The sequence below is a fragment of the Eptesicus fuscus genome, chromosome 23 (assembly GCF_027574615.1).
Source record: "Eptesicus fuscus isolate TK198812 chromosome 23, DD_ASM_mEF_20220401, whole genome shotgun sequence".
NCBI lineage: Eukaryota > Metazoa > Chordata > Mammalia > Chiroptera > Vespertilionidae > Eptesicus > Eptesicus fuscus.
Window position 1 is genome coordinate 9,250,062 of NC_072495.1, and position 18,259 is coordinate 9,268,320.

The 18,259-nt window shown below is 40.5% G+C and overlaps 1 protein-coding gene across 4 annotated transcripts in view; it reads left to right on the plus strand.

The window, feature by feature from the left end:
• TMEM116 (transmembrane protein 116) overlaps nucleotides 1-7,066 on the plus strand; it is a 50,121-nt gene extending 43,055 nt beyond the window's left edge. For all 4 annotated transcript variants that reach the window (XM_054712782.1, XM_054712781.1, XM_054712783.1 and 1 more), the window contains 3 exons: nucleotides 5,168-5,312; nucleotides 5,898-5,971; nucleotides 6,719-7,066. In XM_054712782.1, the coding sequence (XP_054568757.1) occupies nucleotides 5,168-5,312; nucleotides 5,898-5,971; nucleotides 6,719-6,925 (426 nt within the window). In that variant the 3' untranslated portion in view covers nucleotides 6,926-7,066. The remainder of the gene's footprint in view (nucleotides 1-5,167; nucleotides 5,313-5,897; nucleotides 5,972-6,718) is intronic.
• The last annotated feature ends 11,193 nt before the right edge of the window (nucleotides 7,067-18,259 follow it).

Here is an 18,259-nt window from a genome sequence, read left to right on the forward strand (position 1 = left end):
AGCCCACGGCCGGGAAAGCCGCCCGAGGCTTTCCCGGCCTTGGGCGTCAGCGGGGTGCCTGCGCCGATCGCAGGAGCCGACCACTGGGGTGCGGGTCCTGCGATCGGGTCGCAGGGATGCTGGGTGCAGCCGAGCCCAAGGCCACCGCCCAGGGCCAAGCCCGGACCCTGAAAGAAGGCAGAAGGCAGTGGCCACAGCCAAGGCCTGGGTCCCTGGTGCTGGCAGAAAACTGGTGCAGGCAGCCAGGTGAATGAAGGTCTATTGCACGAATCTTCGTGCAAACGGGCTACTAGTAATCTATAATAATAAAAGCATAATATGCTAATTAGACCAGATGTCCTTCTGGATGAAGCCAAGACTGCGAGGGAAGCCCGGGTCCCAGGTGCCAGAGGGAAGCCAGTGCCAGCACCTGGGGGAAGGAAGGCCTACTTTTGCACAACTTTCATGCATCGGGCCTCTAGTTTATATATAACTGCCTAGTACTGTGGTTGGCAAACTGCAGCTCACGAGCCTCATGCGGCTCTTTGGCCCCTTGAGTGTGGCTCTTCCACAAAATACCATGGCCTGGGCAAGTCTATTTTGAAGAAGTGGTGTTAGAAGAAGTTTAAGTTTAAAACATTTGGCTCTGAAAAGACATTTCAATCGTTGTACTGTTGATATTTGGCTCTGTTGACTAATGAGTTTGCCGAGCACTGGCCTAGTACAAAATCAGTAAGCAAATAATATGCCTTCTAATTTGCCATATCTATTTTTCAGTATAATGTTCTCCTCTCTTCATATGTTAGTTCAGGGATTACAAACTATCTACCTGCAGACCAAATTTATCCCCCAAATATGTTTTGTTTCCTAGTACAGGTAGTACATGTGAACCAAATATAATTGTGGGAAATTTCCTTTGATAATTCAAATATAAGTTATGGAGATAAGTTAGTTCAAATCAGCAAGTCTGTAAAGATTGCACAATGACTAATTTGCATTAAAATGGCTTTAATGGTTTATATTTAGAACTGATTGACAAGAGAGACACCTGGCACCCTGGGGATTCCTGTTTGCTTCTTCAGAATAACCCAGGCTTCAATGGGCATTTAGAATTGTCATTCTGATTCCTTTTTAAAAAACACATTTGTATTGATTTCAGAGAGGAAGGTGAGAGGAAAAGAGAGAAACATGAAAGAGAATCATTAATTGGCTGGCTGCCTCTTGCATGCCCCACTCTTGAGTATCGAACCCACAACCCAGGCATGTGCCCTTACCAGGAATCGAACTGTGATCTCCTGGTTCATAGGTCAACGTTCAGCCAGCTGTGCGAATTCTGATTCTTTTTAAAACAATAGATGATGAATTGATTCCACTAGCCATGAATATTCTCAAATAAGTTTAGACCTCCTGCCGAAACCGGTTTGGCTCAGTGGATAGAGCGTCAGCCTGCTGACTGAAAGGTCCCAGGTTCGATTCTGGTCAAGGGCCTGTACATTGGTTGCGGGCACATCCCTGGTGGGGGGTGTGCAGGAGGCAGCTGATCGATGTTTCTCTCTCATCGATGTTTCTAGCTCTCTATCCTTCTCCCTTCCTCTCTGTAAAAAATCAATAAAATATATTAGATAGTCCATAATAAAAAATGATATTAAAAAAAAAAGTTTAGGCCTCCTTTTGATCCCTATTTTTGTGGGAAAAAAGAAACTTAAATGGCTAAACTTTAAGTTAATTTGTTGTTAATTTAGAGTATGGATCTGGATTATTAGAGAAAAGTTTTAAATTTGGTCAAAGTTGTTTCCAAGATTATTACATAATTCACTCCCTACAAAAATCATGTTGGACTTCTGACCTGATTTATATTTCTTTCAGTTAGCTAAAGGGCAAGAAAAGACCTTTTTTTTTTTTTTTTTTTTTTTGGCTTACAGTTGAGAATTTAAGCTCGGTCACAGTGCTAAAGTATTTATTTTAAGGATATTAAGTATAGAATACTTTATTTTTTTTGAATGTAATAATTTGTTTTTTTTACTATTATAAATCTTTTTTTAATTACTTTATTGATTAAGGTATCACATATTTGTCATCAACCCCCCCTATTATAAGTCTTTATTGTTCAGATTATTACAGGTGTTCCTCTTCCTCCCCCCATACTTCCCCTCCACCTGATTCTCCACCCCACCCCATGCCCTCACCCCCCACCACTGTCTTTATCCATAGGTGTAAGACCTTTGTCCAATCTCTTCCCGCACCCCTCAGACCACCTTCCCCATGAGAATTGTCAGTCCACTCCATTTCTATGTCCCTGATTCCATTATATTCACCAGTCTATTCTGTTCTTCAGACTTTTTATTCACTTGATTTTTAGATTCACTTGTTGGTAGATATGTATTTGATGTCCTTTTGTTGTTCATAATTTTTATCTTTACCTTTTTCTTCTTCCTCTTCTTAAAGAATACCCTTCAGCATTTCATGTAATCCTGGTTTGGTGGTGATGAACTTCTTTAGCTTTTTCTTGTCTGTGAAGCTCTTTATTTGACCTTCAATTCTGAATGATAGCTTTGTTGGGTAGAGTATTCTTGGTTGTAGGTTCTTGCTGTTCATCGCTTTGAATATTTCTTGCCACTCTCTTCTGGCCTGCATAGTTTCTGTTGAAAAATCAGCTGACAGTCGTATGGGTACTCCCTTGTAGGTAACTAACTATTTTTCTCTTGCTGCTTTCAAGATTCTCTCTTTGTCTTTTGCCCTTGGCATTTTGATTATGATGTGTCTTGTTGTGGTCCTCTTTGGATTCCTCTTGTTTGGGGTTCTGTGTGCTTCCTGAACCTGTAAGTCTATTTCTTTCACCAGGTGGGGAAAGTTTTCTGTCATTATTTCTTCTAATAGGTTTTCAGTATTCTGCTCTCTCTTGTCAGGTCCAGCCTGACGGGTTGAACCGGGCTGAGGTAGGGAGGTGGGATTGGAGAAAAGAAAGAAAGACAGGACAGCGGGGTTCGGGAGGTCCACGAGCTCTCAAGAAGCTGTGTCATGTTTATTAACTCTGTAATGTCTTTTATACACAAAACACTGAATAGGAGGTCTGTGAAGAGGAATGTACTCTTTGTTCCTCTTAATCTCTAAGGGAGAGATAGAGCAGAAGGACAAATTCTTGGTACAGTAAATCAGGCAGATTCTCAGTAAATAGTTACAGACTTCTTGGCAAGCCATGAAAGGGTTGCTCTCATTCTACTGATAACCGCCATCCAAACAGGTCTGAGAAAGCTGTGTGGGTAAGGGTCCCGTCCTTGCTAGCCCCTTCAGGTGCAAGGACGGTGTCAGTTTATACCTGGTCTCCAACACTCTCTCTTCTTCTGGCACCCCAAAAATTTGGATGTTGGTACGCTTAAAGTTGTCCCAGAGGCTCCTTACATTATCCTCATATTTTTGGATCATTTTTTCTTTTTGGTTGGGTGTTTTTTGTTTCCTCATATTTTTTGTTTTCTCTGGTTGGGTGTTTTTTGTTTCCCCATATTTCAGATCTTTGGTTTGATTCTTAGGGTACGTTGATCTACAGTTGAGTTTCTGTATATTCTTTATTTCAGACAGTGTATGCTTAATTTCTGACTGGTCCTTTTCCATTTTTTTGACATTCTCATTGAGGTCCTTGAAGTCCTCATCAAGTTTCTCCACAGTTTTTAGAAGATTCTTGAGTAACCTTATAAATGTGGTTTTGAACTCTATATCGTCCCATAGTTTACTTTCCTCCATTTCTTTCATTCGTGACATGTTTCTGTGCCTCTGCATTTTGGCTGCTTCCCTATGTTGATGGAGCGGTTTTGTGTTGTAGGTGACCAGTAGCTCAGCCTCCCCAATTACCTGAGGTGGACGGTCTTGGTGCACTCCTTTATGAGCTGAGTGCAAAGTCTTGGTGTAGTTAAGCCTTGATTACTGTTGGTACACTGGGAGGAATTGTCCTCCAGCCCAATTGGCTGTGGGGACCCGCTGTGTTTATAACTGTGCGTTGGAGACACACTTATGGTGCAGGACTTGTTTCAGTGGGACTTTGTTGCTTACTGAGTCCGCCTCCTGAATGTGTCACTTATGGACGTGAGGAATTGAAGTCTGTGTCTCACACTGACCACTAGGTACACTGGCTTCTGGATCTCCAATGGGGTGCAGGTCAGCTACTGTCTGAGGCCACCCTGCAGGAGCTACAGGAGAATTCCAGTCCTCTCCTCCCTGCTTGGGATTTGGAGATTTTGGAGCTGTCTGAATTGGTTGCTAGGCTTAGTTGTAGTTTTGAAATTGTGCATGGCCGCAGTTTAGGTGTTTACCTATGCCGCCATCTTGGGTTCTCCCCCAGTATAGAATACTTTCTAACATAACCTCTAATAAAGGGTTTTAAAAGAGGGTCTGGTTAGATTTTTAAAAATATATATTTTATTGATTTTTCACAGAGAGGAAGGGAGAGGGAGAGTTAGAAACATCAATGAGAGAGAAACATCGATCAGCTGCCTCCTGCACACCCCCCACTGGGGATGTGCCCACAACCAAGGTACATGCCCTTGACCAGAATCGAACCTGGGACCCAGTGGTCCACAGGCCGACTCTCTATCCACTGAGCCAAACCAGTTAGGGCAGATTTTTTTTTTTGAAACCTCACCCCAGGATATTTTTCCATTGAATTTTAGAGAAAGTGAAAGAGAAAGGAAAAGACAGAGAGAAATATTGGATGTGAGAGAATTGATTGGTTGCCTCCTGCACGCACCCTGACCAGGGCCCGAGTCGGGAAGGAGCCTGCAACCAAGGTATGTGCCCTTGACCAAAACCGAATCTAGGAACCTTTGGTCGGCACGCTAACGCTCTGTCCACTGAGCCAAACTGGCTAGGGCATAGATCTTAGTAGTAATTTTATTTCTCATGCATATTGTGATCAGTCTCAGTGAGAAAACATCCTGAGGGTTATTATTAAGGTTCATGTTTTGAACATGGTAACCACAAGTTTGGCTAATATCTGTCTATTTCCCTATCCAAGCAAAAGTTCATTCTGAAGATAATTTTCTCTCAGAAAAAGCCTGGTCTCAGATAGTAAAGACAGAGGAATGGGCTTTTCCTGCTATTAGATCCTAAGAGAATGATTCTTCTAAAATTATAGGAGGATAGACCTGGGAAGTTACTAAGTCTTGGGCAAACTATTCACTGCTGTACCCCTGTCTAGGTCTTACTCATCCAAGCCCAGACTCTGTATAAGAAGTTTGTGAAATCAACTGGCTTTTTGGGAAGTGAACAGTGGGCAGTGATTCACATTGTAGAGCAGCGAGTACGCTTCTACCCAGTGGCCTTCTTCTGCTGCTGGGGCCCAGGTGGGTATCTTACTAGAAAGAGCTGGGCAATGAAGAGGGCATTATGGGGTTTTGATCAAGCAAAGAAGTCTCACCAAGAAGGATTACTGCAAATTCCTGTCCAGCTTGTAACATTTGAGTTGTTCCCACTCATATTTTCCAGTTTTTCCCAACCTCCTTAAATTCTTCTTAAGTTTTGCAAGGTAAGATAATTAGACATGTGATGCAACCTGATATGAGAGGAAATGTCCTGACAGAACTCAGAGATACTAATACCTGTCCTTCCTGCTACGTAAAGTTGTAGCAAGGATCAGATTGAATAATGTTTAAAAAAGAACTTAATAAACTTGAAAATGTTAAAAAGTGTGACTATCTTCCTGTAGTATGTCTTGCCACCATTGCTACACTAATAATCTGTAAAGTTTAATCACTGAGGAGTAAAAATTGGAGACCCAAGGCCCCAGTGGTTTACATAACTGCTTAATCTTACTGCTGGTCTTCAGTCTGCCTATTGCTTCCATTCTAACAATGCTTAGGCATGTATACTGAAGAATTTTATGCTCAGGTAGCCAGGGCTGACAAGATTTATACTTTGTGTTTTCATAGCTGTCATTTTGATGATCATAAAGCTGATTGAGCCACAGGACACCAAGCTTCACATGGGCCTCTATGTACTTCAGGTAACACCTTCAACATCTAGCATCTCTGTTCTCATGCCCTCTTTTCCTATTCTCTTATACTGCCATAACTCTGTAAGCAAAAAATTTTTCCCATCAGGGTATTTCTACATTGCAAAAGAGAAAATATATTTAGTTATGAAGGATGTGAAATTTTCCTCACAGATGTGATAGATACTTTGTGAAAGTGCTTCCATGCATTTCAGAGCATATTTATGCCTGGTCAACTTCATTTTATTGATGTGTGTTTAAGGGATGAGTAACGAAAACAAACAAACAGATGTTCTTATGAAGCACTAGTAATGACATGATTCTCTCCTGTCCAGAGTGAATTGAATGGGATAAATGAGCTATTCTAGGTGAATGGGGAGGTAGTAAAGAAATGGGACAATTCTCTTTCTTTTTCCTTTATCAAATTTAAGAAGGTTCTTGGGCTGACTAAGCTGATAGGGCAGTTTTCTCAATCCTGATCTGGAAATGGGGCAATAAGGAGGGGCATTGAAACCACTTCATTGTCCTTATGTAAACACTAAAAAATATGACCAACTCTCTATCTCAATCATCCATGACAAGGTACAGTGTAAAGAGCGAGTTCAGGAGAACTAGAAAAATATTAAAAACTGATGCCAGATCTTGAGGTATGGGTTAGAAGAAATATAACAATGCTTTATAAATAAGGGGAATGGGAACTATTTCCTGGATCTCTGAAAACCTGAAGGATGGGCTCCATCACCCCTTCATCTCCTCCAGGCTCTAACAGCATCATCCCAGGGTCTGCTCAACTGTGGAGTATATGGATGGACACAGTACAAGTTCTTTCAACTAAAGCAAGAAACTCGGCGTGATGCAGACACCCAGACACCATTATTATGCTCACAGAAGAGATTCTATAGCAGGGCCCTAGATCCATTGGACTCTACCCTTGCTTTTGCTACCAGCACCTCCACTACTTTTTGAAACTAGTACTGGGATATATTCCACACTAAAGGATTGGAAAAAGTGTTGGGGAACATCTTTAGTCTTTTATAATCATGCCTTACACTATGGAAATGAAAGGGAATATAGTGCCATGGTTTAGTAGCCATTCTAGGTGAATTGGGCAGGATCTTTTCATTATTTTCAGATTCACTAGTGATTCTTTTTTTTTTTTTTTTTTTTTTTTTAAATATATTTTATTGATTTTATTACAGAGAGGAAGAGAGAGGGATAGAGAGTTAGAAACATCGATGAGAGAGAAACATCGATCAGCCGCCTCCTGCACACCCCCTACTAGGGATGTGCCCACAACCAAGGTACATGCCCTTGACCGGAATCGAACCTGTGACCCTTCAGTCCGCAGGCCGACGCTCCATCCACTGAGCCAAACCGGTTTCGGCAGTGATTCTTTTTTTTAAAAAATATATTTTTATTGATTTTTTTACAGAGAGGAAGGGAGAGGGATAGAGAGCTAGAAACATCGATGAGAGAGAAACATCGACTAGCTGCCTCCTGCACACCCGCTACCGGGGAGGTGCCCGCAACCAATGTACATGCCCTTGACCGGAATCGAACCTGGGACTTTTCAGTCCGCAGACTGACGCTCTATCCACTGAGCCAAACAGGTTTCGGCTCACTAGTGATTCTTAAAGTCTTTGTTCAAGGAGATGAAGCCACTTTCCATCTAAGAGAAGGACTTATTACCTTGGTGAATATTAGACTTGTCTAAGTCTTTTCTTAGAAAAAAATTAATTATAGTTTATTATTTATACACTAGAAGCCCCATGCATGGATTCATGCTAGAATGGGCTTTCCTTTCCCTGGCTGCCAGCACCGCCTTTCCACTCCAGCCCATCCCCTTTCCACTCAGGCCCCGGAGCCGCCTATTTCTGTTCTGGCCCCGCCTTCCCACGCTGCCCAGAGGCCCTGAGAGACCAGAGGTAGGGCAGAACTCCTCCATCATCGCTATGGTGATGACGCAAGCATCCCACCCCTGTCACTTGGCGCCTGTGTATGCAAATTACTGCCATCATTGTTGGGTTAATTTGCATATCACTCCTGATGGGCTTGTGGCATAGCAGAGGTACAGTCAATTTACATTTGTCTATTATTAGGTAAGATGCCACTTCCAGGCTCTCTATTCCATGGTTTCAAGTGAAGTAGGGTGGCATGCAACAGTTTTCTCAGATGTCATTGCTATTTCTGTCTCTGAGGTTGGACAAAGAAAGTTTCTGTTCTTTGAAGAGGTTTGGAAACTCAGAATAAGCAAGGACAACAACTATGAAAAAAGTGACAGTGAGATCCTCAGATACACCATAGTCTAGTCTCATATGTTCAGTGCCATTCTAAGTCTTGACAATAGGGACCATCCTACTCTAGAAAATTAAAGCCAGTCTTTTGAATTTACAGGGGATAATAAGATTTAAGAGAAATCATGACTAGAGGAAACTCTAGGAATCAAAAACTCTAAACTATCCTTTACAAGCAGAAGTCCTAAGAAGGTTTAATAGTGCTGAAAATTGAATTAGGTTTAACCATTTGAACTTGCCATTTTTGTGGGCGAAAATGGTCTAATATCAATTTTACATGGTTCAACTTAACAGAGCTAAGTATGTTTATAGAATAAATGAATGAATAAATGAATGAATGACTAGTAAGTAGAATTTGAACCTTTTGGGGGGAAAAGGATTCCTAGACCAGATCCTCACTTATGGGTTGGAATGTCTAATCTGTTTCTTCTTCTTGAATCACGTAACAAGTAATGTTTGATCGCTCTAGTTAAGTTATGAACAAATCCAATCTGAAGCTTGTTCTATGATGCCAAAACAAAGGGGAAAGTCAGGTGGACAAAACTGACTGGAATGATAAAATATCTGGAACTCATAATCATATGATTTTCACCTGATAAATTCATTGGTCTGTCCAATGCAAAATCCTTAAGATTAAAGAAAATTGACACGGGAGGTTACAATGGGGGATTTGATAGGATACTCTGAAAAGGAAGTTCCAGAGAGTTTTCCAAAGGAGCTCTCCATAGGAATTTTAGGGAGCTCAATAATAGCTCTTTAGATTTTAGGCCATGAGTTTCAGCCTTACTATGGAGGTTAACATGGCCTTGTTCTGTTAACATTACATCTTGAGTCTTCTCATTGTCCCAAAGCTCTGGAGAGCTGATTTCTGGGTAGCACAGAACAAGAAAGATTACCTCACCCAGGGAGCTACTTTTACCTTTTTTTTTTTAATTTAAAAACTAACAAGCATTTGGCATATAGAAAGACAGATGGAAGCAAGAAAGTATTCCCATCTCCATAGACCTTGAGGGACACCAGAACTAAGGAGTCAATTCCTTAAAACATCCTTTTAGTATTCATATTTGGATTAATTACCAGAAATATGGTAATTACCAAATATTTGTCAGATTTGTTCATTTTGCTTTTGCAAGGTGAATCTTTTGCATTGACACTGGTCTTAAATCTTCTATGGATGTAGGCAAACAAAAGAATAGTGGAAACGAGAAGTAATAAAAGGCTAAGAAAGACCCAGGTTAGGCTGATCAGTATTTTGTCATACTGAAAGTCAGAGGGGACACATGAAACTGGGCCACTATTTAAACTGCACCCCATAACCCTTGGATTCGCATGGAGGAGATATGTAGACATAAGACACAGTGGCAGTTCTTAAAATTGTTTCAAATACCCCTCCCATGACACTAGGTCAGGTTACAATCATAGTGAAATATAGTGGTATCTTAGCAGGTTTGATTTATACAGATCTTCTGTGGACCACCTTCAACAATTTCTCATTAGCCCTGTCTGTGGCTTAAAAAAACATCTCTGCATCCCAACACCATGTGACCTGCATGAGGAACCAAGTATTTGATGTTTTTCAATATGTGGGAACTTTTAGATGTTTTCACATAGCAGCCTACCACATTTTATATCACACTTGCTAAAGACCTTAAAAATCCCTTTAGATTCACTGCCACAGTTTCTAGACCTGTCCTGTCTCTCTTGGTATTCATGTGATGATAGCAACTTTTCTGAGCAACCTCTGTGCCCTTTCCAGAGATTTTAACACACTGATTCTCTAGGCTTTGCTACCAGCCCTGATAACAATAACCTTGTTATTTGCCAGGGGCACCATCTTGCTTGTAGGTATTTATCTGCACTATGTCTGCACCTTGCTTGTAGGTATTTGTCTGTAATGGAGGTACCATTACAGTATTCTTGGAGATCTGAAGCAGCAAGGTGTAGTTGCCTTTAGAAGTCAGCAGTTCTTGCAGCAGGATCCAAATGAGGGCAGACAACAGTGATTGTTTGGACAATCAAGGACACTGTCATAATCACATTCTTCTCCTTCTTCCACTCTTTTATTCCCACTATATGAGTTTCCAAAGGAGCTTTGGAACTAAGTTTTATGAAATAGGCAGTCCCATCTGTGCTTATGTAACAGCTGGTGGAAGTAGTGGAGCTGCAGTTGCTGAGGCCCATATTTACAGTAGTAAGTTTATGTATAATTCAGAGGTCTGGCCATGACATCTGCAGGACACATGGTCATGCTTCATTCTCAAGTAGTGGCCACACTCATGAACCATGAGAGTTGTGTAATGTGGCATATCTTCATGAGAGAAAGATTCAAAACCGGTTGCATTCTAAGTAGTGTAGATATCACTGAGAAATGAATGGTCTTGGTACTTCCCAAGACTTTGGCCAGTAATCATCATCATGCTTCACCCTTTTCAAAATATGCTAGTCTCTCCAGAAGTGAAAAATTTGAAGTACTCCCTGCACAGTCAGGGAGGTGTTCATTAGGTTTCTCTCTGTCCATATGTCTAGTCTAGTAACTATTGCTTTCACATTTAGCTCCTTCATGTACCTGTTGACCAGGACATGGGCATCCATTATATCCTATTGTCTTGGTAACACTATTCTTTGGAATTGCTTATTGTCAACAACAATAACATTTTAACATACTTGGGAAATGTCCACATTTGGGCATAGTATCTGAGGAGGGTCCTATTCTGCTCTGAAATTGTGAAGTGGTTAAGAGCTCATCTTTTTTATCTTCACAAGACCTGATTTTAAAGATAGGCTATACCTGGATCTGGGAGAGGCCACGGGCCCCCGGGTCCGGGTGAGGCCATGTGTCCCTGGATCCGGGTGAGGCTGGGTCCCAGGTCCGGGTGAGGTCACGCGCCCCTGGGTCTGGGAGAGGCCACGCGCCCCTGGGTCCGGGTGAGGCCATGTGTCCCTGGATCCGGGTGAGGCCTCGCGCACCTAGGTCCTGGTGAGGCCACGCGCCCCTGGGTCTGGGAGAGGCCACGCGCCCCTGGGTCTGGGTGAGGCCTTGCGCCCCTGGTCCCGGGATGAGGCTGGGTCCCTGGGCCCGGGTAAGGCCACGCGCCCCTGGGTCCGGGTGAGACCATGCGCCACTGGACCCGGATGAGGCTGGGTCCCTGGGCCCGGGTGAGGCCATATGCCCCTGGGTCCGGGTGAGGCCTTGCGCCCCTGGGTATGGGTGAAGCCGGATCTTGGATCCGGGTGAGGCCGTGTGCCCCTGGATCCATCCGGGTGAGGCTGGGTCCCGGTCCCGGGTGAGGCCACGCGCCCCTTGGGTCTGGGTGAGGCCACGTTCCCCTTAGTCCGGGTGAAGCCATGCCCCTGGGTCTGGCCGAGACCAAACCAGAGGGAGTCGGACCTCCGTTACCACAATTTGTCCACCATCCAGAGCTGAGGGGTCAGTGCTGACATGTACACATAAGGAACTGGTGGACATTGAAATTGGGTCTCAAAAGAACTGTTGGTCCAGAAAGAAACTCACTACAGACTGATTCATTTGCCTGTCAGCATAATTATTATTGCTCGTCTCACATTCAGTTCTTATAAGTATATATCTAGTGACATATGATCTTGCTCATCTAGGGGAAATGATGAACAACATAGACTGAGGAACAAGAACAGAACCAGAAACAAGGAGGCATCGATCGGACTATCGGGCCTCAGAGGGAGGATAGGGGAGGTTGGGAGGAGGGGGGAGAGATCAACCAAAGGACTTGTGTGCATGCATATGAGCCTATCCAATGGTTAAGTTCAACAGGGGGTTGGGGCATCCGTGGGGAGGGGTGTGGGATGGGAATGGGGGGATGAGGACAAATATGTGACACTTTAATCAATAAAGAAATTTAAAAAAAAAAGAAAGTGAAAGAATCAAGGTTAAAGCAAAGAATGATTCATGTATAAAAACAAAAAAAAACACCAAAAAAAACACACAAAAAAATAAATTCTTATAAGCTGTCAAAAAAAAAAAAAAAAAAGATAGGCTATAAATGATAAGCTCAAAAGTCTTTGAAGTATAGTCTTGATGCGAAAGAATGCCATGTAAAGTCAAGATTCTCTTTAGCCCTGAGCAAGTGCCGAAAGTCACAAGAGAATCCAGATCACCCTCTGAATACCCAGTCATCCTGAATAAAAGGCATGCCCAAGCCCAGTTTTCTATTTTGAAGTGTATAAATAGGGAAGTTCTTGACAAATAATCCTTTCTTTTGATTCAGATTAATAATATGCCATTTTCCTTGTACGAGCAGATAGGTCATAGGCCACATCTTCTGCTTTTTCTTCCAATTGTCTGAACATGGTTAGATTCTTAGGGATAAGTATCTCCTAATAAAGATGCATCCCTTGAAGTATAGTTACTACTAGCTATAAGATGACATGTAGTTTAATATGGGAAGAGCCCATTCTCAAGCATCCTACCTGGGAAGTTGTGAAAGAAAAATCACTTCAAATCTTATCTCTGACCAGTTGATTTCATAGAAGAAAGGGCAGGGAAGGAGGCAAAGTAAATAATTGGGATTGTCATTGTCATGGCCCAAGTGAAATAGCTAGTGATCCCAGACCTCTGCATTCCCTGGAACCCAAATCTTTGTCTGAGACACAGTTGTTTGGCCAGACCTCAAAGCTATGCCAGTTTGGACAGTATTATATTTCTCCCCAGTAGAATAACTAACACTGCCATAAATTGGAAGGCAGTGCATACTAAAAGGACAGTTGCTCCCATCCCTGAGTATTATATGATGACAATTGCCTTGACTGTGTCTCTTCCTGTTGTGCTTTTACTTTGGGAGTGTCCTTACTTTGCAACTTCCCTCAAAGAACAAGTTTTAGTGATCCTTAGCTGTGCTCCTGCTATCTTTATAAAGGGGGTATACCAAGGAGAGGAAAATTTCAGAGGTCCAACCAGTACTGTGACCCAGAATCAAGCCCTTAGAAAAGAAAAAACTACATAACCACTTTCCCTCAGTCCCTGTTCTCCTGGAACAGCCTTCTCCTGTCATCTGTTACTCTTTTGAGTCATTGAAGCTAAAGGTTCCAGAGTAGGGGTTTGTGGATCTTTGGGTAGGTCACAGACCTCTGCTGTCCAATGCCTTTTGCACCATTTCCTACTCTGTACCATACAGCCCATTTCAAACCTCTGATCCTTTTCCCTTTTTCCTCTATTATTCACAATATATATACTTATTTGCTCAATCCTAGAATATATGTAAATTATTTTTAGAATAACTAACCCTGCCTCTGTAAAAAGCAAATATATGAACTAGGGAACAATGTTTGTGTTGTTATTTTTGTCTTTAGCCTTCCAGTATGAGGTCAAAATAATGTTCGTCAAAATTATTTAGGTTAGTACTTTTCCATCTAGACCTATTCAGTGTGGTTATATTATTCATTTTTATTATAGTATGGCTCATATATTATAGCTTGTATTTCCTTTTGGTTTGTAAAATGTTACCATGATTCTAAGTCAGTACTAGAGAAAAAAATGTACTCCAAGTATATCTCCCTGAGTCTTTAACCTGTTCCCATGTCCTCATTCTTTCCATCCAGATTCTACTCACCAATCTCAATAGTATTGAGTTTATTTTTTTTTAATTTCTTTCTGCAAATTAGCAGATACATGTATATATATATATTTTTGTATATTTTCTTTTACCCCTTCTTATGTAAATGTAGCGGGACATTTTATACTTTCCTTTTTAAACTTACATATTAATCTTATAAATCACTTCATAAAAGTTTATAGAAATCTTTCTCATTCTTCTTTACAGCTGCATAGTACTCCATTTTGTGGATATACCTTAATTTTTTCAATCATTCTCTTGTGTATGTGCTTGTTTTTTACATTGTTTTGAAACTAGACACATGCATCAACAAATAATCCTAGAAATGGGAAGGCAGTGCTAACTGCTTTTGTAACTTTGTTTGATATTGCCAATCCCCTTTCAGAAGGGTTTTTTCCAGTTTGCATTCCCACTAGCAATGCATTAGTGTATGTTCCTGCACAGTCCAAGCAACAAAATATGTTGCTATGCCACACATTTTAATTTTCACCAAACTGGTAGGTGACAAATGGCATTTCAGTGTTAATTTGTATTTTTCTAATTTGAATGATTCTGAACATGTTTTAATATGCTTAAGGGCCATTTTTATATTTTTAGTTTGGGTCAAATAGGATTTTAGTATTTATTATCTGACTAGAGGCCCAGTGCACGAATTTGTGCATGGATGGAGTCTGGCCGGCCTGCCCTGGATTGGGCTGATTGAGCTGGGCCGGCCAGGCGGAGGGGCCACGGGCAGTTGGCCGGCTGGCCCCACCCCCTGGTCAAACTCCTGGTCGAACTCTCGGTTGAGGGGACAATTTGCATATTAGCCTTTTATTACATAGGATAGTGATTTTAGTTTGTTTTTCTGTAACAATTGATCGGGGAAAGAGTGTTTTCAGGGAAGAAAAATTGATACACTAGGCTCCTGGAATTGGACAGAATGTTTATGAATAGAGCTCTTCCTTTTGGTTTTTCTACCAGTAAGCTTCTAGCACCTGAACATTTCTGTATTTTTAAATAATTGTCTGTTCATGTCTTTTCTTCTTTTTCTATCAAACTTTTGGTATTTTCTTTCCTCAGCTTCCCCTTCCCTCAGCTTCTTTGGGGAATAATTCACAAATAAAATATATGTATTTAAAGTGTACAACCTGATAACTTGATATATGTGTATATTGTGAAATATTTATTGTGAATATAAATTTTCCAAAAGGCAAGGAACTACAATAGTTAAAATAATTTTGGAAAAGAATAACATGGGAGGAACCACTCTAGTCAATTTTAAGGCTGTGGTATTGGTGATGAGACACATAGATCAATGAAACAGAATAGAGAACCCAGAAATAGAGAATGCATACATGTATGGCCAATGGCTTTTTTACAAAAGGGCAAAAATTTGGGTGAAGAAAGGACAGTCTTTTCAATCAATGGTACTGGAAAGTTTGGTGTATATATAGTAAAAAAAAGAACCTCAACCTAAACTCCACACTTTATATAAAAATCACCTCAAAATAGATCGTAAATTTAACTGTAAAATATAACATAAAACTATGAAACTTTTTTAGAAGAAAACAGAACATTTTTAGGAGCTAAGGCTTGGTAAAGAATTCTTAAACATGACACCAAAAACATGATTCATAAAAGAAAACTCCATAAATTGGATTGCATCAAAAGTAAAAATCCTTGCTTTGTGAATGACTTTGTTAAAAGGATGAGAAGACAAGCTATGGAGGGGGAGAAAATATTTGTAAACCACTTATCTGATTTAAAAAATATATACTTAGAATATATAAAAAAACTCTACTTCTCACCAATATCAAAGCAAATAATTTAATTAAAAAATGGGCAAAAGACATGAAGAGACATTTCACTGAAGAGGATATATAAAAGTTATATAACTATGTGAAAAGATACTCTGTTTATAACACTGTCCAAAAATGTGTATGAGAGATACCATACAGCAGCCACCTCTTATGTGTGATTTTCATGGGTACATTGGCTGGTAACTCCAGGCCCACACTCTTCTCTGGATGGCCTGGACATATTGGTATCCTAAAATTGTGCCAGTTAAAGACTAGGTATCCCAAAAGTTTCCCCTGTGTTAGAAAATGACTTACATGTGTCTAGTGCCCACTTCTGTTTGTTCATTCTGATACGCTCAGGTTCAAGAGTAGATGAACTAGAATTACTTGTTGAATGAATAAATTACTCCCAGGTAAGGAAGGATCTGTCTCATAGCATTTAGCTCCTTTTCTCCCCAGTAGATTCTGGAAGTAGAATGATTTTCCATAATAGTACATAAGGTGCCTATTTATGGGAAGTGTTAGGGAAGACTTATCTTCCCATTGCAAAGTAATCTCCTGGAGCCATGATCTATATATATAAAAGCCTAATAAGCTAAGTGTTTGATTGATTGGTCGACCGCCAGGTCGCTATAATGTGAACTGACCACCAGGGGACAGATGCTCCGACTGGTAGGTTAGCTTGCTGCTGGGGTCCGGCTGATCAGGACTGGGTGAGATGGGGTCAGACACTCCCTGGAGCCTGCCCGCAGTCCCTCCCGCAGTCCCTCCCCGGTCACTGACCCTAGTTGGCCCCAATCGGGACTGGATGAGATGGCCCTGATCAGCCCTGATTGCCGGCCAGATGGAGGGTCCCCACCTGTGCATGAATTCGTGCACTGGGCCTCTAGTACATTTATAATGGGAGGGGGTATAATAAAGGAGCTCAAAAAAGTTGACAGCTTTATGTCTAGAAACAGGGTGAAAATTACTTTTAAAGTTGTTCAGCACTTTCATTGATGAAGGAAAATAATTGCTTTTTTTTTTTTTTTTCCTTCAAGAAAACACTTCAGTCCTGGCTGGGTGGCTTGGTTAGTGGAGCATCATCCTATATACCAAAAGGTGGTGGCTTTGATTCCTGGTCAGGGCATATACCTAAATTGTGTTCTATCCCCAGTCAGGGTACATATGGGAGGCAACGGATCGATGTTTCTCTCTCATAGTGATGTTTTTCTCTCACTCTTTCTCTGTCTCTCCCTTTCTCTCTCAAATCAATAAAAACATATCCTCTGGTGAGGATTAAGAAAAAAAAACACACAAACACGTCAGTGAGATTACAACCCACCCAAAATGACAAAATTCTACTTAAAAATGAAGTTTTGAGCTCACAACTAACTTTATACTCAATAGTGAAAAACAAAGTTTTTCCTCTAAGATCAGGAACAAGACAAGATGCCTACTGTTACCACTTTTATGTAACATCATATTGGAAGTCCTAGCCAGAGCAATTAGGCAAGATAAAAGGCATCTAATTTGGAAAGGAAGAAGTAAAACTGTCACTACTTCAGGTGACATGATATTATATATAAAAAATCCTAAAGATTCCAGCAAAAACTGTTAAAATGAATAAATTAAAACTAATAAATTCAGTTAAGTTTCAGGATACAAAATTAATATAAAATGTTGCATTTCTATACACTAATAGTAAGCTATCATAAAGAAATTAAGAAAACAATCCCATTTATAACTGCATCAAAAGGAATAAAATACCTAGGAATAAATTTAACCAAGGAGGTGAAAGACTGTCCACTGAAAACTGTAAGACATTATAGAAAGAAATTGAAGAAGACATAGTAAATGAAAAGATTTTTTTTTCATGGGTTGGAAGAATTAATATTGTTAAAATGTTCATACTACCATAAGAAATCTACAGATTCAGTATAAACTCTATAAAAATTCTAGTAATATTTTCACACAAAACAACAAACAATCCTGAAATATGTGTGGAACCACAAAAGACACCAAGTAGCCAAAACAATCTTGAGAAAGAGCAAAGATGGAAGCATCACTTCCTGATTTCTAATTATATTACAAAGCTATATAATCAAAACAGTATGGGCCCTGGCTGGGTAGCTCAGTTGGTTAAAGCATGTCTTGATATGCCAAGGTTGTAGATTTGTTCCCCTATCAGCACGTAGTTGAATCAACCAGTGAATCCATAAATACGTAGAACAACAAATTGATGTTTTATCTCTCTCAATAAATAAATAGATTAATAACTGAATAATTTAATTAAAAACCAATATGGTATTGGTATAAAAAGAAACACATAGATCAATGGAACAGAATAGAGAGCCCAAAAATAAACCCGCACGTGTATGGACAATTAATTTACAACAGAAGAGCTAAGAATACAATGGGAAAGGGACAGTATCTTCAATAAATTGTGTTGAGAAAATTGGACAGCCACATGCAAAAGAATGAAACTGGACCACTATCTTATACCATACACAAAAATTAACTCAAAATGAATTAATGATTTGAATGTAAGATCAGAAACCATAAAAGTTTTAGAGGAAAACATTGGTGGTAAACTCCTTGACATCAGTCTTGGCAATGATTTTTGGATATGACACCAAACACAAAAGCAACAAAAGCAAA